General features: G+C 42.1%; 1 protein-coding gene across 1 annotated transcript; it reads right to left on the bottom strand.

Moving 5' to 3' along the window:
- Window positions 1–11,556: 11,556 nt before the first annotated feature.
- alyref (Aly/REF export factor) lies at window positions 11,557–21,494 on the bottom strand. The gene is made up of 6 exons (XM_033044190.1): window positions 20,986–21,494; window positions 19,434–19,565; window positions 15,211–15,358; window positions 14,059–14,122; window positions 12,472–12,637; window positions 11,557–11,996 (listed from the first exon to the last, which is right to left on the bottom strand). The coding sequence occupies exons 1-6, from the start codon at window positions 21,259–21,261 to the stop codon at window positions 11,982–11,984; spliced, it is 801 nt and encodes a 266-aa protein (XP_032900081.1). The 5' UTR covers window positions 21,262–21,494; the 3' UTR covers window positions 11,557–11,981.
- Between the last annotated feature and the right edge of the window lie 350 nt (window positions 21,495–21,844).

The following is a 21,844-nucleotide window of genomic DNA, read 5'->3' as shown; positions in this document are numbered from 1 at the left end:
TGCCAAGCCAATTAGCCCACAACCCTATACATCTTTGGAGTGTGCAAGGAAACCCGGAGCGCCTGGAGAAAACCCACGTGGTCACCGGGAGAACGTACAAACTCCGTACAGACAGCACCCGTAGTCAGGATCGAACCCGGGTCCCTGGCGCTGTAAGGCAGCAACTCTACCGCTGCGCCACAGTTTTTACATATCTGTTGTGCTGCTGCAATGAAGAATTTAATTGTTCTGTTTGGAAGATATGACAATAAAACACTCTTGATAGAAAACAGTACAACACAGGAACAGGCCTTTCAGCCCACACTGTTTGTGCCAAGGCTGTGCTGGAGTAATTCAGCGGGACAGGCAGAAGTAATGGGTGATGTTTCGGGTCGAGACCCTTCTTCAGACTGTGAGCCAGGGGAGGGGGAGAAACAGAGATAAAGAAGTGTGAGAACGAGACATCAAAGGGGATGGAGATCAAGGAAAATGGAGAATCATTGTTCGCTTGGAAAAGCAAACAGATAAAATGTTTAAGAAGGAAATTGTAATCAGGGACAGTCAGACTGGTCGGAGAACAGGGAAGGGGGCGGGATGGAGTGAGAGGGAAAGCAAGGGTTACTTGAAGTTAGAGAAGTCAATATTCATACCACTGGGATGTAAGCTGCCCAAGCAAAATATGAGGTGCTGTTCCTCCAATTTGAGCTGGGCCTCACTCTGACAATGGAGGAGACCCAGGACAGAAAGGTCAGTGTGGGAATGGGAGAGAGAGTTAAAGTGTTTACCAACCAAGAGATCAGGTGGTTTAAGTGGACTGAGCGGAGGTGTTCAGCGAAACAATCGTCGAGCCTGCGCTTGGTCTCACCGTGATATAGGAGTCCACACCTGGAACAGCGGATATAGTAGATGAAGTTGGAGGTGCAAGTGAACCACTGCCTCACCTGAAAAGATGTCAGGGTCCTTGGACGGAGCCGAGGAGGTAGATATAGGGACAGGTGTTGCATCTCCTGCGGTTGCAGGGGAAAGTACCTGGTTAGGGAGTGGCTTGGGTGGGAAGGGACGAGTTAACCATGGAGTTGCGGACGGAACAGTCTCAGCGGAAAAGTGTGGAGATGGGAAGATGTGGCTAGTGGTGGGAGTCCTCCGTCATTTTCGCCACCTCCAACGTGACCCCACCACTCGCCACATCTTCCCATCTCCCCCCCCCCCCCCCCCCGCCTGCTTTCCGCAAAGACCGCTCCCTCCGTAACTCCCTTGTCAATTCTTCCCTTCCGCACCACCGTTGGAGGTTGCAAAAATGTGCTGTATGCAATGGCTGATGTGGGTCAAAGGTGAGAACTAGGGGGACTGTCCCTGTTGTGACTGGGGGGAGCAAGAGCAGAGTTGCAGGATATCGAGGAGACCTGAGTGAGGGCATCATCTATGATGGAAGAGGGGAACCTCTGTTCCCTAAAGAATGAGGACATCTCAGATGTCCTGGTATGGAATACCTCATCTTGGGCTAATCTGCCTAATACCCTTGTTTTATCTGCCTCCAGCAGATTGTCTGAGCTCCAGATTCTATTATCTGCAGTCTCTTGTGTGTCTCTCTGCCCCCATAACTGTCAAGGGCCCTTCTTTAACGTCAAAAGTCAAGGGTGTTTAATTGTCATTTGTACCAACAGAACAATGAAGCCTTACAGGCAGCAGCATAACAGGGCCATAAATGCAATACCCACAGATAAAATATACCAATAAAAAAATTCAATGAATTAATAATCGTAATAGTAGATAGCCATAATAGTGCAACAACCAATGTCCATAGTGCAAGTGAAGTTGCAGTCCAAAGAACTTCATAGTTGCTGAAGAACAACTTCCTGCTCATTTGAGTGTAGCAAATGTGCAGAGTCCCCCTAGTCCTCACCTTTCACCCCACTAGCCGTCACATACAACAAATAGTCCTCCGTCATTTTCGCCACCTCCAACGTGACCCCACCACTCGCCACATCTTCCCATCTCCCCCCCCCCCCCACCGTCTGCTTTCCGCAAAGACCGCTCCCTCCGTAACTCCCTCGTCAATTCTTCCCTTCCCTCCCACACCACCCCCTCCCCGGGCACTTTCTTTTGCAACCGCAAGAGATGCTACACTTGTCGCCATTCAAGGACCCAAGCAGTCGTTCCAGGTGCGACAGAGGTTCTCCTCCATCTCCTCCAACCTCATCTATTGCATCCGCTGCTCTAGATGTCAGTTGATCTACATCTGAGAGACCAAGCGTAGGCTTGGTGATCGTTTCGCCGAACACCTCAGCTCGGTCCGCATTAACCAACCTGACCTCCCGGTGGCTCAGCACTTCAACTCCCCCTCCATTCTGAAGCAGATCTCTCTGTCCTTGGCCTCCACCATGGCCAGAGTGAGCACCACCGGAAATTGGAGGAGCAGCACCTCATATTCCGCTTGGGCAGTCTGCACCCTACTGGCATAAACATTGAATTCTCCAATTTTTGGTAGCCCTTGCTGTCTCCTCCCCTTCTCAGCTCTCTCTCTCAGCCCTCGGGCTCCTCCTCTTCCTTTTTCCTTTCTTCTGACCGCCCCTCCCCCCCACCCTCCATCAGTCTGAAGAAGGGTTTCGGCCCAAAACGTTGCCTATTTCCTTCACTCCATAGATGCTGCTGCACCCGCTAAGTTTCTCCAGCACTTTTGTCTACCTTCGATTTTCCAGCATCTGCAGTTCCTTCTTCAACAAGATCCAGAGGACATGGGTTTAAGATGAGAGGGGATTTAATAAGAACCTGAGAGACAACCTCTTCACTCGGAGGGTGGTGGGTATATGAAACAAGCTGCCAGAGGAGGTACTTGAGACAGGGAGCAGCTTAGGTGAGGCAATTTGGTCGGCATGCATGTTGTATGACTCACCATCTAAAAATGAATCGAAAGGGAAATATAATTTTGAAATCAGTCTTCTGGTGAGGATGCATTCCTGATCTTAAAATGAACTGTCTTTTGTGGCTCATAAGGGGAGTGAAGGCTGTAATTTTAGCGTGCTGTATAGTCAAATAACTACTTTATCCTCTAGTGTCGTGATGTGCATAGGTTTCCTGAAGTTTGTATTTCATATTCTTAATTTATTCATCATATTTGTTTATTAAAGATCCAGGCCAGCTTTTGCTCAACCATAATGCCGCATTGCTTGCAGCAGTTTCACTCATTCTGGCTGCTGGAAGGAGGTAATTGCCTTATGTATAGGCTGGAGCCTGACTTTAGTTAAGTTTAGCGCAGAGATGCAGCGCGGAAACAGGCCCTTTTGCCCCTCCGAGCGCACCAACCAGCAATCCCCGCACACTAACACTATCCTATACACAAAATGCTGGAGTACCTCAGTTACTCCAGCATTTTGTATCAGAGATGCTGCTTGTCCCGCTGAGTCACTCCAGCATTTTGTGTCTACCTTTGATTTAAGCTAGCATCTGCAGTTCTTTCCTACACTATCCTATCCACGTCAGGGACAATTTACATTTATACCAGGCCAATTCCCTACAAACCTGCACGTCTTTGGAGTGTGGGAGGAAACCGAAGCACCCGGAGAAAACACACGCTGGTCACGGGGAGAACATACAGATTCCGTACAGACAGTCCCCGTAGTCAGGATCGAACCCGGGTCTCTGGTGCTGCAAGGTAGCCGCTCCACCGTGCCGACCAGAGAGCAATCTTGTCCTTCAATCAGCAGATTGGTGGTTCTAGTCCCGCTTCAGAGAGCGGGTGCATGCATTCAGTAAGGTGCTAAACCGAGGCCCGGCCTAGCCCAGCCTGCTCATTAGCGTGCCGACAGCGCTACTTCCAGAAAAAGAGCAAAGTTGTTTTCCCTGGCCAAAATTCATTTCGCAGCCAGCATTTCCAAAACAAATTATTTGGCCATTGGCGCTAATTAGTTCATTAAACATGTCTGCACACTGTGATATTATGTTAGCTAACTCAAGATCTTGTTAACCCCGTTGCTGCGTGTATAGCCTGCGGATCACAAATTGTCACAGTCACTATACCTCGAAAGTACCTTATTAGCTGGGAAGTAATTTACTGTAAAGTATCTTATTAACTGCCTACATGCATGTACATTTGGGAAAACAATCATCAAGTGCACACAGTGGAAGAAATAATTAACTAGACAATCACATAAACATTCAGACTGGTTTTAGTCTCTGCGAGTACTGGAATTGCAGCTCTCCTCCTTTCCATCATTTCCTGTGGGATACATTTTTTAACAAAAATTAAAGATACAGCATGGAAACGGGACCTTCAACCCACCAAATCCATGGCAATCATCTATATCACCCGCTCACATTAGTTCTACATTTTGCCATTTTCTCATCCACTCCCTACATACTAGGGCCAATTTACAGAGGGTTAATTAACCTACAAACCCACAAGTCTTTGGGATGTGGGAGGAAACTGGAGCACCTGGAAGAAACCCACGCTGTCACAGGGAAAACATGCAAACTCTGCACAGGCAGCATGTGTGTGTGTGTGTGTGTGTGTGTGACAGACATGGTTGGGATGGGACCTGGGTCTATGGCGTTGTGAGGCAGCAGCTCGACCAGCTGCGCCACTATTGCTTTACCTAGAGAACTCTCCCCCCTATTACCTCCCACTTGACCACTGCACGCTGCTCCCTCAAGCACAAGTGGCCCTCACCAATGTAATGCCTGCAGACTTTTTCCATACTTTGTTCACAAAACAAGCACAGAGCTAACAAAAGCCCTCTGAGTGAAAGGAATCAACACTCAGTCAATAGGCAATAGGTGCAGGAGTTGGCCATTCGGCCCTTCGAGCCAGCACTGCCATTCACTGTAATCATCCACAATCAGTACCCGTTTCTGCCTTCTCCCCATATCCCTTGACTGTTATCTTTAAGAGCTTTAAGAGATGAATCATGGCCTGCACAAAAGCTGTATCACGAGACACACACGAGTTGTAAGTGTCCATCCATATTCGTGTCCATCCATATCCTACAGTATTCAAACTACTATGACAAACAGCAAAAATAGTTCCACGATTTCAGTAACCAGTAAGTTAAGTGCAGCACCACCCCACTGGCCCAGCCATTTCCTGACAGCAGGCATACAAAGCCATGACATATTTCCTGTTTTCTCTCTGTTCAGTGACTCACAGGGGCCAATGTTCTATTGGCACTTACCATAGTCATAGAGCTATGCAGCACAGAAACAGGCCCTTCCACCCATCCTGGCATTGCTCAGTCAATTTCTACTTGTTACACTTACGACATTGCATTTAATCTTTAATATATATTTGTATTAAAGCTGCATTTCACCATATACTTGAATAACCAAGATACAAATTGTCACGCTGTGCTGAACTAACTACCTCTTTGGTGATCCTCGGACTATCCTTGATCAGACTTTGCTGGCTTTACCTTGCGCTAAACGTTATTCCCTTATCGTATCTTAACACTGTAAATGGCCTGATTGTAACCGTGTATTGTTCTTCCGCTGAGTGGGTAACATGCAACAAAAGCTTTTCACTGTACCTCGGCACATGCGACAATAAACTAAACTTTAAAAAAAAACACTGATCTCTTATTTTAATTATTCATGATCAGGGTATTGCCAGCAAGAGCAGCATTTATTGTCTATCACTATCTCCATCTTGATGAACCATTGCAGTCCTTCTGGAGAAAGCTTGCTCGTGCTGTAGCAAATTCCAAGATACAACCCAGTGGAGATGAAGGAACAAGTCAGGATGGTGAAGCCAGTCTGAAGAAGGGTTTCGGCCTGAAACATTGCATATTTCCTTCGCTCCATAGATGCTGCCGCACCCCACTGAGTTTCTCCAGCAATTTAGTCGACCTCAGGATGGTGAGTGACTTGGAAGGAACCTGTAGTTGGTGGTGTTCCCATAAGTTCATAAGTAATAGTAGAATTAGGCCATTCGGCCCATCAAGTCTACTCCACCATTCAATCACGGCTGATCTATCTCTCCCTCCTAACCCCCTTCTCCTGCCTTCCCATAATCCCAGACACCCGTACTAATCAAGAATCTATCTATTGCTGCTTTAAAACGTCACCTATTACCAGTCCTTATGTATCTGGGTCGGGTTTGTCTTGGCCTCCACAACCATCTGTGGCAATGATTTCCAGATTCACCAACATTCTGGCCGATGACAGAAGCCAACAGCGAGCTATACGAACGCTACCAGTCCTTATGTATCTGGATGGGGTTTGGAAAGTGTTGTCCACATGGAATAAGGAATAACGTCAACTTTTCCTTTTCTCCAGCGATTGTGCCTGACCTGCTGAGTCACTCCAGCTTTTTGTGTCTATCTATTATGTGGCACAAGGGGCTACGTAACTGCAATGCATTTCAAGATTGTTCACACTGTAGTCATAGTTTACTGGTGGTGGAGGAAGTGAATGTTTACTGGGATATATGAATAAGGCGAGTTGCCTTTATCTTGAATCAGTGGCAAGTTTCAGTGAAAAGTTACATGTACATTTTACTCATCGGACAACCTTTTATCTGAAAGGGTCTCAATCCGAAATGTCACCCTTTCCTTCTCTCCAGAGATGCTGCCTGTCCCGCTGTCACCCCTGTATTTTGTGTCCAGCTTCCCTTTTATCTCATTTCCATCTCTAGCCAGAGGCACTGACTCCACCCATCTGCCAAGCAAACCCTGATGATGATACTATATTGTCACATGCACCTAGTTAAGTGCAGTGAAATTCTTTGTTTTTTAATACAAAGGACACAAGTTGCCACAAAGACATTGACAAAATTACAAAAAGTATTCATCCCTTCATCCCCCTTAGTTCTCGGCAGCCCTTCCACGCTGGGTCCCTCTTTGTTTGCGGCGATGCGGCCCGTTCACCTCATGGCGTGCATTACGCGCGCATGGCCCGTGGTGGCATAGGCAGTGACGTGGATTTACAAAATCTTTGCGCGCCACCTAAGTGACGTGCAAATGATGCACAAGTGGAACAGGCCCTTAAAGATACGACACAAAATGACAGCAGGTCAGGCAGCACGTCTGGAGAGAAGAAATGGGTGATGTTTTGGGCCGAGGCTTTGTTCTGACCCACCTCTTTCCAGCCTTCTCCCCTCTACTATCAGTCTGATGAAGAGTTCCAAGTTAAAATGCCTGTCCATTCCCTACAGATGCTGCCTGACCCCAAGTTCCTCCAGCACTTTGTATTTGAATCGAGGCTAATTCATAATGGGAGGGGGAGTTGAAGTGCTGTGCCACCGAGAGATCAGGGTGCCACCGGGCGAACAGAAGCGATCGCCAAGCCTGCACTTGGTCTCACCGAGGTTGATCATACGCTGAATAATCCAACCAGATTTTTGTTTGGAAGTGGAAAGAAATAATAGAAATTGCATTCATTGCAACGTGTAAAAAGAGATGAGATACAGTATTGTAATTTTGCTGCATGTCATTGTGGTATATATATCTTGATTGGTGAATATGTTTAGTTTTTTTACTTTCTTTGAAGCATAAATAATATGTGAATGCTTCATTGACCATAATTCTGACTAGTAACTACACACTTCGCCCAAGCACATTATCGCACGTATCATGCAAGCCGTCTTAAATGATCACCTAAACTGTCATTTGGCAACCTAAAAAGCTGCCTAGATTGCCCCGCTGGCAACAGAGGGGAAAAAAAGCTAAGTGAGAGCCCTGTGAGACATCATCAATACCTGGGATGTACAGAATAAAGTGCAACTCACCAAAATCTAACACTCGCTTGCTTGACGTGATCTTGTTGAAGAATCTTTATGGAATCTAATGAACTAGGCCCTTTGTAAGATGGACAGGAACCACATTTGTCGTGTTATGGGGATGAATCAAAATATGCTTGGTATCATTAATCAATAGTTTCATTGATAGTGTGGCATGCTTGCCAGTCCTCACTGTGAACTTGTTTTGGGATGTGACATTTATGTTTATAGCAGTCCTCAACATCCAAGGACAGATCTGGGGTATTGAGTCATAGAAACGCCTTGATCAGGGTGGGGAAATACAAACAGCAATAGCATAAAAGAGCTGGCTCAATTCACTTTGACCACAAAATATTCAAGTTTAACTGCATATCTTTTTAAGACACAAAATTGACAAGAAATTAACAATGTCACAAGAGACCCAAGTGTATAAATGCATAGAGCATTCCCATCACAAATAAAGCCATGAAAAATCCAACACAAAATTGGATTTAAGTCTAACCTACTTTGGAAATTTAACATAAATTCATTGCACCAATTAATTACAAACATTGGCAAAGTATAACTAATGATGATTGAGAAAACTGGTCCATTCTTGCTGACCTTCATAATCCAGCTCATTGCTAAGTAAAAAGAAGCTAAGAACTTAAAAACATCTGCCAGTCCAAACTTGATCATTTCTGATATGCTCATATGGCTTAACCCCAGTTACAATCACTTAACTTCATGAAGTAGCATCATGTGAGAAGATACTCATATTTCAGATCACAGAATAGGTCTGAGGTGTTTACATTAATAACAAATTCAACTACATTCCACTTGGAGGATGTATTGGCCAGTACACTCTCATCTTGAGCAACAGAGATGACATACAGATAAAATTGACATTAAATAACTCCATGCTCAAGATGATGAACCAACTTCTCAATCAAAACAAAATCTTGTGCATAAATACATGGACCCATCAATTCTCTAAAAAAAGAAAATTGCTGTGTGCAAACCTTCAGTGAGCATTTGTTAAATCACCCTTTCTGGGTCCTCGAGATAATTCTTGCATGTTGACAGCAGTGACGACATCTACTCCCACACAGCGTGAATAAAAATTCTGCCACCCACTCACAGCTCACATTTACCAATGGATGGACTTATTGGTTTGCTTTTACAATTATTCAGTGTCTGTTGCTTATTTTTGAACACTTGGTTTAATCTCAGATTGTCACAAATGGTGCAGTGACAAATTCAAATCTCTTAAAAGATGAATTGTTGTTGAAGTACCTTGTAGTAACCCTTTTTTGCCACAGAAGGCATGTATTCTTTTAAAACTTCCGTATATTTATCCTTTTTTTTTCTCGTGGCGGGAGATTGCAACCTTCATGTGGTCCTCCTCGTTTTGATTAATGCAATCAACCCGACATGCACAAACAAAAGATCACATAGAACAAGTTGACATACAACTTTAGGCTGTGCACGGCATACGCAAGAAGAGATCTCTTTTTTTTAGGTACGTGTCACCCCATGATGACAAAACGCAAGTTCTTGTGATACAAAAGCTGTTCACATTACTTTTTACATTGACAAACATAAGCTCATCCAATGCCAAATCCTAAGAGTTGATTTGAATTATGTGATTTCCTTGGCTGGACGTTTGAGTTAACCAATTACATTGTGTTCTTGCAATGTCATCCAACTAAGGGGAAAAGCAGCAAATACACAAATGGATCCACTTCTGCTGTTAACTCATCGCTGGTGAATTATATGAACACCTTAATAAAACTGTGAACACAAATGCAGTCATTGGAAAATTCTTTCCATCACAGCTCAATCTACGAAGATTCAAGGACAGCCATCAATGCTTTCACAAGCCTGGGCAACCTGCAGTGTAGACCTTTAACCATTGTTGATCACTTTGCTGCAAGTAAGGCATGTATTCTTCTAATTACCTCTTCCTCACCTTGCCCAGTTACCTTTGGTGTTCAAAGGTTTTGATGCCCATTGTTCATTCTCAATTTGGCACTCACCAAGGTATGCAATGTCAGTTTCTTCATGCCATCTGTATAGTAGAACATTAATGTACAGTAACTGCAAATGCTGGTTTAAACCGAAGATAGACACAAAGAGCTGGAGTAACTCAGCGGGACAGGCAGCATCTCTGGAGAGAAGGAATGACCTATCTGAAGAAGGGGCTCGATCCGAAACATCACCCATTCCTTCGCTCCAAAGATGTTGCCTGTCCTGCTGAGTTACACCAGCTTTTTGTGTCTATATTAGTAGAACATTAAGATGCTTCATACTCACTTTATCAAATAAAAAAATGACAGCAAGCAAATAACAACGTGCACAGAGGGGTATGCAATGATTTAGTGGCAGAAACAGTGAAGCGGTTTTGTCATGGAATTTCGGGGATTAGATAATGAGCATCTGAAAGAAGGGCTAATAGATCAATGTCAGGAATGCACAAGCAGCCCAGAATTGGATGAGCACAGATGAGGAGAGCTGCAGACAATAGAAAAAGGAGGATTGGAAGTAAGGATGAGTTGCTTTGCTTAACCAGGAGCCAGTTAAATTAAACTCAGGGTGAGTGATTGGAACATATCAAGGCACTGGTATTTTTATAGCCTTAAGTTCACCAGGAAAGTAGAACAATGCTAGCTAGAACGCAATGGAATACCATCCAAATATACAACAGGCATGCAAGTGTTTTAGCAGGTTAGGTGAACCAATGCTGAAGTATTTTGTAACTAATTCAAACATTTGGTATTCCATTTAAACACCATTTCAGACTGTTAAACACAAATAATATCCTCCTCCATTGCTTGTCGGCAGTTTGTTCCATGTACCTTGTGTCCCTTTTAAGTTTTCCCCCTCTCACCTTAAACTGATGCCAATCAATGTATCCTCCATAACCTTACTTCTGTACACCTCCCCCAAGAATCATTACAGGAAGCCAGAACACATATTTTCCCCTTCTATATCTGTACTAATGTTTACTATCTTCTGGGAAAAAAACCTTAATTCCACCAACTCAAAATCCAATACCTAATAAATATTTTTTACAGAAATCCTAATCAATGACAAAAGGCAGAGAACTGCCTTAGAATACTTAGTTTAAAAATCATTATAAGGTGCTCCTCTATAAATTCTACTTGAAGCTCAGATTCCCCCTGTCCCTTCCCACACCATTCACAGATTAACAACCACAATTCAAGCAGCAATCTTTATCGTGAATCCTTATCTTTATACTATATTAAGAATGACCAGATTTATGAAGTGCATGAACCCGAGTCACTGCATACGAGCAAAAGCCAAATAGGCAAAGAGTGGCTGTAGGTTTTGCTACATCTTGTGTGATTTTTGTTCAACCTCTGTACAGCGGGTGCCAGCATTGTACTTTTGCTGGCAGGCACTATACTTTGTCGCAAAATAACTTTACATTGTGACACTACCTCTGGAGGCGATGGGTTCACTTTTGAATCAAGAAACCCAATATTGAATGCAATAGTAGACATTCACAAAAGATGAATTAATGCTTTTGCTACAAAACAGAAATATCACAAAACAACCCACAAATGTTACCAGTGAAGCAAAAATGCAGTGTTTTAAACAGCAAGATTCTGCACAGGTCAAGGAATGCACAAATTGAATCTAGAATGCGACATGGTACATCAAGAAAATTTCCTTGACATCTAACATTGCCAGAAATGCATATAACCTCTCTCAATTGTAAAGTAGTAATTTTAAACTTGTACTCTTTTGAAATGGCATATCCTGCAAATGCCAACATGGAATGGTTCAAGCAGTCCAGTGGGTAAAAAAGTGAAGCCTTTTAAAAATGAACACAGCAACCGATGTACCACAATGAACACAACATGCACAATACAGTCATACTTTATTTTGATTAGTAATTCCACTTTCAGTCCAAAGCCAATCTTTAGCTTATTTGGTAACAACTGGACAAATCCACTCCGAGTATTCTCAACGAATGCAGAATATTACAAAACCTCAGTTGTGCTTTGCGCAGTGCCAACTGTAACATGGTTCTCTAATTTGCAATGAGACAAGAAAGCCAGATAACTTCAGTTAACAGTGCAAATTTATTTCATGGTGGTGGGGTGCCCATCCTCCCATGAAAACATGCAACCAATAAAACATACCCCAAAATGAAAACATTCAGTACAAAACAGGACTGTGACTTAAAAAGTTACATAGATTTAAAAACTTATTCCATGGAGTTCCTAGACTACATTGTTCATGTCCCTCCCATAAGGAAAATAATAAATGCCAAATCCAAGATCGCTTAACTTGTGTCCATCTGAAAAGAGAAGAAACACAAATTACAAATCAACATTCAGATCATCAGAACAATTTGATACAACTGCATGGTGACTATCCCCTTTTAGGTTTGCAGCATAGGTTGCACCCCAAACTTCCCACAGAGATAATATTTATTTATTTATATTATTATTAATATATATGTGTGTGTGTGTGTGTATACATATATTACACACACAGTAAAGAAACACCCTTCGCCCAGTCTATGCTGACCATTAACATCTTGAAACAAACCTATACATACTCAACTTAAAGCCTTTTTACCCACTCATCTATAAAGCTACTCCAGGTTGTCCTCATTACTGATCCTGCTGATATACCTTGTATCAAGAGATCACAACATTCCTCAGAATAACAATTGCAAACATGCACTTTCAGCCGAAGAAGTTTACAACTGACAAGGCGCAGTGTTGCAGCTGGTAGAACTGCACCAGAGACCCAGGTTCAATCCTCACCCTAGCATTATAAGCATCCAATTGGGCATCCAGCTCTTCTGCTGAAAGCTGCTGCCGCAAATTTCTTCCACCTCGACCACCTCTTCCGCCTCTGTTGCCTCCTCTGGAACGTCTATTTCCACCCCCAAATGCAATACCACGAATTCGGCTTATGGCCCTGTTTCCTCTGAAATAACAAAGAAAGAAAATCTGTTAAAGAGGCAAAAATATTGTACAAAGCACGTTCCCAGAAAGTCTTAAATGGCTAAATCCTGCAAGAACAGTTTAGCAGGCAGTTATGCTACAACATGATAGCTGCACTCTCAAGAAACCTCATGTAATGGAAAATCATGTCCTTACACAACACTCACATTATAAATAATTTATGTTATGGAAACATGTGCTGTAGCAGGACTATCTATCTTCTCTCTCCTTCCCCAGAGCTACATTTAACCCAAAGCAGTTCTTCATGCCTAATTATGAATGGGCACAAAATGCTACCATGTCAGTAGGTATGTTGCAAAGCCTACCTGAAGCGTCGTTGAAGATCTGCCGCTGAGGTTGTGCGCGATTTTGGCGCCGTTTAGAGGGGGCGGGTTTAAAACGCGATTTTCTCTAAGCTGTTCCAATCGAAAATGTTCAGCCTAGTTAATTATTAACGAAAAATCGCTGATAGACCCCGTCGCAAAAGCTATTATTAGGTTTAAAGGCCTTGAATAATAGTTATAGTAGTTTAAAAATCAATCTTTAAACCCGCGACCGTCAGCAACCGCAGAGTCTCATAAAGAAAATAGCAGAAGTTAGGTTGTATATTTTTACATTCAAAAGGGCTTCTAAAGATCCTTTTATACAAAATTTAATATTGCGAGTAGCTCAATTTGGGCCCATTATATCGCGCAGTATTTTTCTCGGCATTTGAGGCACAAATCTACCGCAATGTGAACGTTCTAAACCAGCGCGTTCCACAGGATCCCGCTAGAAAGCTGATTTAAATGGGCATTTATTTACAGCAATTGAACACTGAATTCCTTCCATTTGGCCTATAAATTAATGTAAATGAGATTTTAAAATCATGTTTTATTGTGAATTATTTGTGAATATTATTTGGACATTTAGGCTATTTAAAAATGTTAATCATTTATTAAGAAATGGATAGATGTTGAGATCTAGTAATTGAAGTCTGAAATTAGCTACAATTAGGTAACTAACTAATTATATGCTTTAATTTCAGGTCATCCAAGTAAGATTATTTTATATTTGTTTCAGAATGCTTCAATCTATGATAACTGAAAATTTCATTCAGTTCTCTTAATTTTTAAGAAAGTTATGGGCTTTTGACTGTTCACGATCACAACTTTTTTGTTATGTCCATAGAAAATCAATAGGGAACAAGATGCTCATTTCCGAGTATGAAAATGGCCATAACTTTTTAAATACTTGAGATATGAAAGTGAATTAGATGTCAAATTAAACTTATTTTTATGCTTTATCTGATGGGATAAATTACAGACTTGATTTTTAAAATCTCAAAATTTTGTAACATTGCTAATGTCAGGCACCCACATCTAAAAACTGAAAATGTGGAGAAAATGTGGCAGAAATGCTTACCCAATTATGGGTCTTCTTTGGGCATCAATCTGTGAGGTAACTAGTTGAATGTTCATCGGTCGCCCTGTTTAAATCACAAGCAGAAAGGATAAAATACTTGGCAATGTTGTCGACTATAATCACAATGCAAAAGAAAATCATGTTCTGAAACTAGTTGGGACTTTGTTGACAAAATGGGTGAAAGCTTTGATTACTGGTTTGGTGCAAACAAAAATACACTCTTTCTATGTTAAAAAAAACCATGCCTTCTACCCAGAGGAACTGTATTTCCTTAAAATGATGGCACTAACATAAGCCATACTTCTGGAAGCAAGGAGTTACCCGGAAAAGATTTGTTTTCTTGACATTGTGCTTGTGAATTAAGCCTTGGCTTTCTTTTTAATTTGGAGGCAAAAGACAGTAAGGTGACAGACCTTGATCATTTGCTACACCAAGTCAGAAAGCTTTTCTTGTGAGTTATCACTGCATTTCTATTCAGGTTTCAATACAAGGTACTGGCCTAGCATATCACCTTAGACATTGCCATTTTAAGAACTTAATTTCCATTAAAGTCAATATATTGTCCAGTTATACATGGGCCATGTTATACTCAGAACCAATCAATAGATTTCTTCAAATGTAAAATTAAATCAATCTGCTAATGTTGCTGTGTGCTCCAAGTTTCAAAAATGTTCACGGGACCAAGCTCTTTGGGTAAATTAAAAAGATAAATAAATTTGATTCTATTGCAATACATTAAACAGAGCTGCTAAGGAGTCACTGCGGTTCCTCCTATTAGGACTATACATAGTCTCCTGTGTTTATCTCAAAAGGTCTCAAAAAGACACTGAAATTAAATCCAAGAAGATTAGCCATCTTTGGCTTTTGGGGTAAATGTAACCATTTTTGGATACACTTATCCCTGAAACATCAGAATTTGGCAGGCATGTGCTTATTTCAAAGGCATGAACAAAGAGGTAGGAATGTTACATTTCAGAATTTATAGGTAATGAAGTTGCATTCATGCTGTATGTCTTGTAATGAAAATCAATGGCGTGAAAAAATGCTCAACTTGGTGAAAATTGGAATAAAATGCAGATCAGGATTTAGTCTTACAAAGATACTTCAATTTAGTTTATTATTCACATCACTGATTCCACCAGTTCAAGTTACCATCCAAGGGAACACCGTTATACTGCTTCATGGCTTTCAAAGCATCTGCCTTCCGTTCAAAGTGTACATCTGCCGTTCCCAAACTTCGACCGGATCTATCGTAATGTACAGCTGCTTTCTTCAATGTTCCAAACTCAGCAAAAAGTTCCTGAAAGTTAAACAGCACAGAACTAGTACCTTTCACATACAAAACATTCCAAGGTGTTCACTTGAGGGCTTAGAAAACCTGATGCCAAGCCTCACATTAGTACAGACACACATATAGAACACAAAATCTGAAGATTTTGGAAGGAGAAGCCAGAGAATATCTAGAAGATAAAGGCACAGCCATCAAAGCAGAACAATTAAAGAGGTCAGAATAAAGGGAGCACAAAGGGCAGTAGACATGACTTGTACGAATAATCAAAACAACACGTATGGAATAGAAGGTGACAAAATAAATTCATTTAACTTAAATAACAAAACACGGCACATTTTACATCAACGCCATTTGTTGCTGCATGTGACATTGGGTTTAAGTAGCCTGTGAAGCACAAGAAATAACCATGGTTTATAGAACAATCTAGGATGTGCAGCTGCTTGCTAAACGTTAATTTGGGAGTCACTCAACACTAGAACTTTAGAACCACTGAGAGCAATGAAGTTTCTACATCTAAAATAGAAACCTGCACAAGCAATACAAATAAATGCATTTAGCCTTTGCCTTACAGGTACAAAAAAAATGTTAAAGTAACTAATTAGATTGCCTCAATGCGGAGCAAGAGATTGTATGACATTGGATCACATTAGGAGATTTCATGTTACAGGCAATTACAAAGGCCGACAGTGTTAGAAAAACGACAGGTGACCAAATGTTTGGTCAAGTGCTGGTTTCAAGAAGTGCTCTGGGGGAGGAATTTTAAAGTCATTGGTAGATGGAAGAACCTTTGTCACTATTGCAACAAAGTGGTGTTGATGTAAACAGGGTCTGAAAAAATGTACAGTATCAATTGATAGTACATTTAGACCAGACTCCAAATTCCTCCATGACAACTGGAGAACTTAGATTCAGTTAATAATCTGGAATTGTTAAAATGTTAAGGTAAAAATCATGATAAATCTACCAGATATGTGGTTTCAGACTCACTCATTGATCAACTCCTGAATCCTTCTGGAATGGCCAGACTAGCAACCCAGTTTAAGAAGCTACAGCATACACAATAACTGCTGATTTAGCCAGTGATCCCCAAATCAATTAAAAATACATGGGAGCATAAGACTATTAAGTTTAGAGGAAATTTTAAATGAGAAGCTCAGAGATGGGGTGCAGATCTTAAAAGATTGATTAACTGAGGGCCAATGTATTTCAGTGAGCAGAGTTTACAGATGCTGTGTCTTTAGTGTGTAACACCAACAATTTACAACGGGCAGACAATGGGAGGCCGTTCAGTACAGTCTAAAGGCAACAAGGCATGGGGATTTTAAGTGAGGCAGGGTATTACATGGGTGAAAGAAACTAAGTAGCTTCAGTAAATGTTCTCATGGGGGTGCCAGATACATTGCAAAATTAGTAGTATTCTCTTGGATGCAGATTCTAGAATCCATGCACAATGTAGAGATATGTATCAATCCAAAATGAAATGTTCTATTATCATCAAACTCTTTAACAGATCAAGCAGTTTCAATCCAATGTTTGTGGTTCAAGAATGCAGACTTGAATGGTTATATTCAGATGAACAACCATGTACAAGGTAGTTTATAACAGCTATAGGGTGATTTCACGAAAGGTCACTGGATCATAGATCCTCACCCACGTGACCGCAAAATCCAACTGGGGTACAAACGTCACTTCCAGTACATGTTAGTGATGCTGAAAACGTGTACTTTCACACCCGTTAAAAACCGCGAAAACGGTTAGTTTTTGAGCTGTAAATTACTGTGCCAGTCGGGGTGACCGCGAGGCACAGTTATCTTACTTTACAGTCCAGAAGATAAAGAAAAACGAAGGTAAACACAAGAGAGCGCTGAAGGGAAAATAACAGCAGAAGTTGTTGGCCGTGCAGATATAAAGATCCGAAATATCGGGAATTATCGCGTTTGCTCACTGCATTTCATCAAAACATCAATAATGCCTTAGTTTTGATGAAATGCAGTGAGCAAATGCGATAATTCTCTCTTGTGTTTACCTTCGTTTTTCTTTATCTTCTGGACTGTAAAGTAAGACAACTGTGCCTCACGGTCACCCCGACTGGCAGTTATTTACAGCTCAAAAACTAACCGTTTTCGCGGTTTTTAACGGGTGTGAAAGTACACGTTTTCAGCATCAATAACATGTACTGGAAGTGACGTTTGTACCCCAGTTAAATTTTGCGGTCACGTGGGTGAGGATCTATGATCCAGTGACCTTTCGTGAAATCACCCTATAGCTAGGGTGATTATACAGTGGTACACACTTGCCACTTCAAAAGTGCAAATGTAACAATATAAATTTCCAAAAGTGAAAGAAAACCTGCAGATGTTGGAAATAATTGGGCTAGGTTGTATCTACTGGGAGAAAAGTCAACTACTCAGATCACTTTTTTTTTTTTAATTCAATTTTTTAAATCCACCAGAAATGTTTACCCTCCACAAGATGTTGCCTTATTCAAGGATTTTCATGATGGGCAGTTTTATTTTCCCAAAAGACACATTCAGAAGTCAAGTATCAGTCATAACCAGTAGATAAAAGGCACACACATCCAGAGATAACAGTAAATAACTAACATTGGCACACCTCAATGTCACAAATGACTAAAATAGCAGTTTGAGTGTACATTTAAGAGTTACAAGGCCAAATTATGGTTAGTCTGTCCACAAAAATACTCTGAAGTTTTAAGTGCATATTTTTCACAGGGTGGTGAATGTTGCTGCCACCAAAACCCAAACTTAACAGATCGAGAAGCACCGAACAAACATTTTCAATCCACTACACAACATCTGTATAGGGTGATTTCACGAAAGGTCACTGGAGCGTAGATCCGCACCAACGTGACCGCAAAATGTAACGGGTACATGCGTCACTTCCGGTACATGTTAGTGAATGGGAAAACACGCACTTTCACACCCATTAAAAACATCGAAAACGGCCCGTTTTTGAGCTGCAATATACTGTGCCAGTCGGGGTGACCGTGAGGCACAGCTACCTAAATTTACAGTCCAAAAAAAAGATAGAAACTAAGGTAAATTCAAGAGGGAGCTGAAGGTGCAAATACAGCGGATGAATGCTAGCGGACATTGGCCGTGGAGATTTAAAGATCGAAAATATCGGGAAATATATCGCTTTTGCTCGTTGCATTTCATCAAAAGCATTATTGACGTTTTATCTTTATTCATTTGTTATATGAAAAGTTTTAAAAGTGAAAAATCCGTCAGTAAAATTGCAAAATCGCCCATGGTTCTCAGGTGGGTTTTAACATGCAAAATGAAAACGCTTCTGAAGCTACATTTACCATTTAAATAATCGTAAACTATCAATGCGTTTTGAAATGAATTTTACTCAGATGCAAGCTAAGGAATGGGATAATTGTCAGCTGTTAGTTGGACAAAATCAGGACATTTTATTATTTGCCAAAATATATTTCTCAATGTTTGTTTAAAGCCTGCACAATCAGTAAAATTTATTTCAAAACGCATTGATAGTTTACGATTATTTAAATGGTAAATGGAGCTTCAGAAACGTTTTCATTTTGCATGTTAAAACCCACCTGAGAACCATGGGCGATTTTGCAATTTTACGGACGGATTTTTCACTTTAAATACTTTTCATATAACAAATGAATAAAGATAAAACGCCAATAATGCCTTACTTTTGATGAAATGCAGCGAGCAAACGCGATAATTCCCGATATTTTGGATCTTTAAATCTCCAAGAAAAAAGTCCGCTAGCACTTCCGCCTTGTTTACACCTTCAGCTCGCTCTTGTATTTACCTTAGTTTCTATCTTTTTTTTGGACTGTAAATTTAGGTAGCTGTTCCTCACGGTCACCCCGACTGGCTCACTTAATTGCAGCTCAAAACCGGGCCGTTTTCGATGTTTTTAACGGGTGTGAAAGTGCGTGTTTTCCCATTCACTAACATGTACCGGAAGTGACGCTTGTCCCACAGTTAAAATTTTCGGTCACGTGAGTGGGGATTTACGCTCCAGTGACCTTTCGTGAAATCACCCTATACATTAATAAGTGACCACTATCCTGTGCTTCACTTACCTGGATATCTGCATCAGACACGCCAAAGTCTAAGTTCGACACCAAGAGCTTTCCACCAGTTTCAACACCTCCGCTAGCTCCAAACCCACTGTCAAAAAGGTCATGTTGCCACTTGTCTGGGAGTTGCTTCGGCTATAAGAAAATAAACAAATACACCTCGCTGACTTCCTACATTTGTTACCCCAAATGTTGGTTAATCCATGTCTACTTACTGCCATCGCAACACCCTCTCCCTAATTTAAATTACACGTGGTAAGAATTATCAGTTGCTAATTTAAGGTAAATTTCTTTATAAATTAAGATGTTTGCCTTACCTGAGATGGATTAACTATTTAATATGTTCACAGATGCAGTGAATGTACTTGGTAGCTAATTATATTCAATCCACAAAATTAGTAACATCACAGTGCTCTAGAGAATACACAATAATAATCAAATAAAAGTTAAACAAAGAATCTGATGTAACTTGTTACGTGGTGAAAAATGAATTCGCTTATTATCCTACCACTGTTTCCACAGCACATCTCGAACTAAAGCCTGGATTCCTTTTAATAGCCACTAGTCAGATTATTGGTGTGAAATTCCTCCTCCTCCCTGTTGGAAATTCCTCCTCCACGGGGTCAGCTGCACAAAGTCGCCTCTTGGCAAAGATGCTTTCCATTTCTCCGCTAAATTCCTTCGTGGTACAACGATTCCGAGGATTTGCTTGGCAAACTCCCAAAGAACGGCCTTGAATGTCTTAAGTCCCCAACCAGAATGCTAGCTGGAATGCCATAGTTCGTGAATACAAGATTTCGTGAATGTGCTTTCTTTGAGCGTTACGGTAAAAGTTTCATGTCCATGAAAATTCTTGTCGTTTTCGTTTACAAATTCATGTGGCTTTCTTTTAAAGTTTCGTGACAGTGGTGGCTTTCTGTAGCAGTTCCGATGGCCGAGTGAGTGAAACGTTCAAAAGAACGAGTCCTTCTTTGTGTAAAGTTCATTTCGTGTCAACAAACGGTTAGGTAACATTATTACAGAACGTTTCAGGAGAACGTGTTTACGAAGAAGTGTCAAATGTTGCTCAGAGCAAGTCTGTAGACATTCTCCTGAAGAGGGTGATGAGGGTTGCATCCGTTGCTTTAGTTGTCGAGCAGCTCCATGTGGAAGGTGATCCAGGGCCAGACCGGGCCCGCCGCCATTTTATCTCCCAAGACAGCGGGCGGGGGGGCCGGCGCTGCCGACGACGGTTCGATCCCGGAGCGACCCCTTGCTCGCGCTCTCCGCCCCCGCCGCCGCCTCTCTCCTCGCACACATTAAACGGGCTAACAAACTACATCTTGTTTAAAAAATTGAATCGATAACGGCTCCGCCAATATGGCGCCGCTCCGTCACGGTTCCAAATTTAAACCGTTTTTTAATTAAAAAAATCACTTCGTTTTTTTCCTTATTTTTTTTAAAAAAGAGTAAACCCTCTACAAAGATTTGTTTTTCCTTTCCTCTCTGGGTTTTTAAATCAACACATTTTTTTTTTTGGGTTATCATTGTTTACACCGCGGTCGCCGCGTCCTACCCTGCTGTAAGGAGCCGGTCGGTTTCTCCCTCGCATTGCGCTCTGTCTGTTGCGCATGAGGCCTACACCCAGGCCCCCTCCGCCGCCGCCGCCTCGGACTCCCGCCGCTCCTCGCCCGGCCAGGCCGCCCGCTCCGAGTCGCCCTGATCCGCGGCCCATGCCGCCGCCGCCACCGCCGCCGCGGCCTCCGCCACCCCTTCCTCCGCGGCCGCCTGGGCTTTTCTGCCGGTTCAGTTTGATGATGTCGTCCAGGGACATGTCGAGTTTGTCGCCCATTTTTTCCGTTTTTTCACCTCAAATTCTTCTTATGTAAAGATCCAAACTATCGGCTTCAGGCTTTATTAATTAAATTTACAAAAAAAAGAAAATAAACAAAGTCGGGAGATTGTTCAGGGCGAGGTTTAGTTTTAATCCACCTTTCCTCGCTAAAACATTGAAAGAAAGACGTCCGTCAGGTGGTCCCTCGCCTCGGTAATGGCGGCTCTAGGCGCCCGATGGACGGACGGCCCGGGACAGGCCCCGCCCCCGCCTCATTATGCAGAAACGTCACCGCACCCCGCCTCATTATGCAACAACGTCACCGCCCCCCGCCTTATTATACAGAAACATCAATCCCCCCGCCTTATTATACAGAAACATCACCCCCCCCCCCGCCTTATTATACAGAAACATCAACCCCCCCCCCCGCCTTATTATACAGCAATGTCACGCCTCCCGCCTCATTATACAGCAACGTCACCGCCCCCTGCCTTATTATACAGCTCCTCTCACTTCACCGGCCCCACCCCTCATTATGCATTAACGTCAGGGACTCACCCCTCATTATTGTGCAGTAACGTGACGAGCTCTACCCCCGTTC

Source organism: Amblyraja radiata, chromosome 26 (assembly GCF_010909765.2).
Source record: "Amblyraja radiata isolate CabotCenter1 chromosome 26, sAmbRad1.1.pri, whole genome shotgun sequence".
NCBI lineage: Eukaryota > Metazoa > Chordata > Chondrichthyes > Rajiformes > Rajidae > Amblyraja > Amblyraja radiata.
This window is presented reverse-complemented; position numbering and strand designations above follow the sequence as displayed.

Bases quoted from the DNA above. Each gene is read 5' to 3' on its own strand.
- alyref (XM_033044190.1), bottom strand. From the start codon at position 21,261: ATGGGCGACAAACTCGACATGTCCCTGGACGACATCATCAAACTGAAC. The intron at 14,123-15,210 runs GTAACTTGAACT...TGATTTAAACAG, and splicing joins TAACGGTGTTCCCTTGGATG to GGCGACCGATGAACATTCAA. The intron at 12,638-14,058 runs GTAAGCATTTCT...TTGTTATTTCAG, and splicing joins CAAAGAAGACCCATAATTGG to AGGAAACAGGGCCATAAGCC.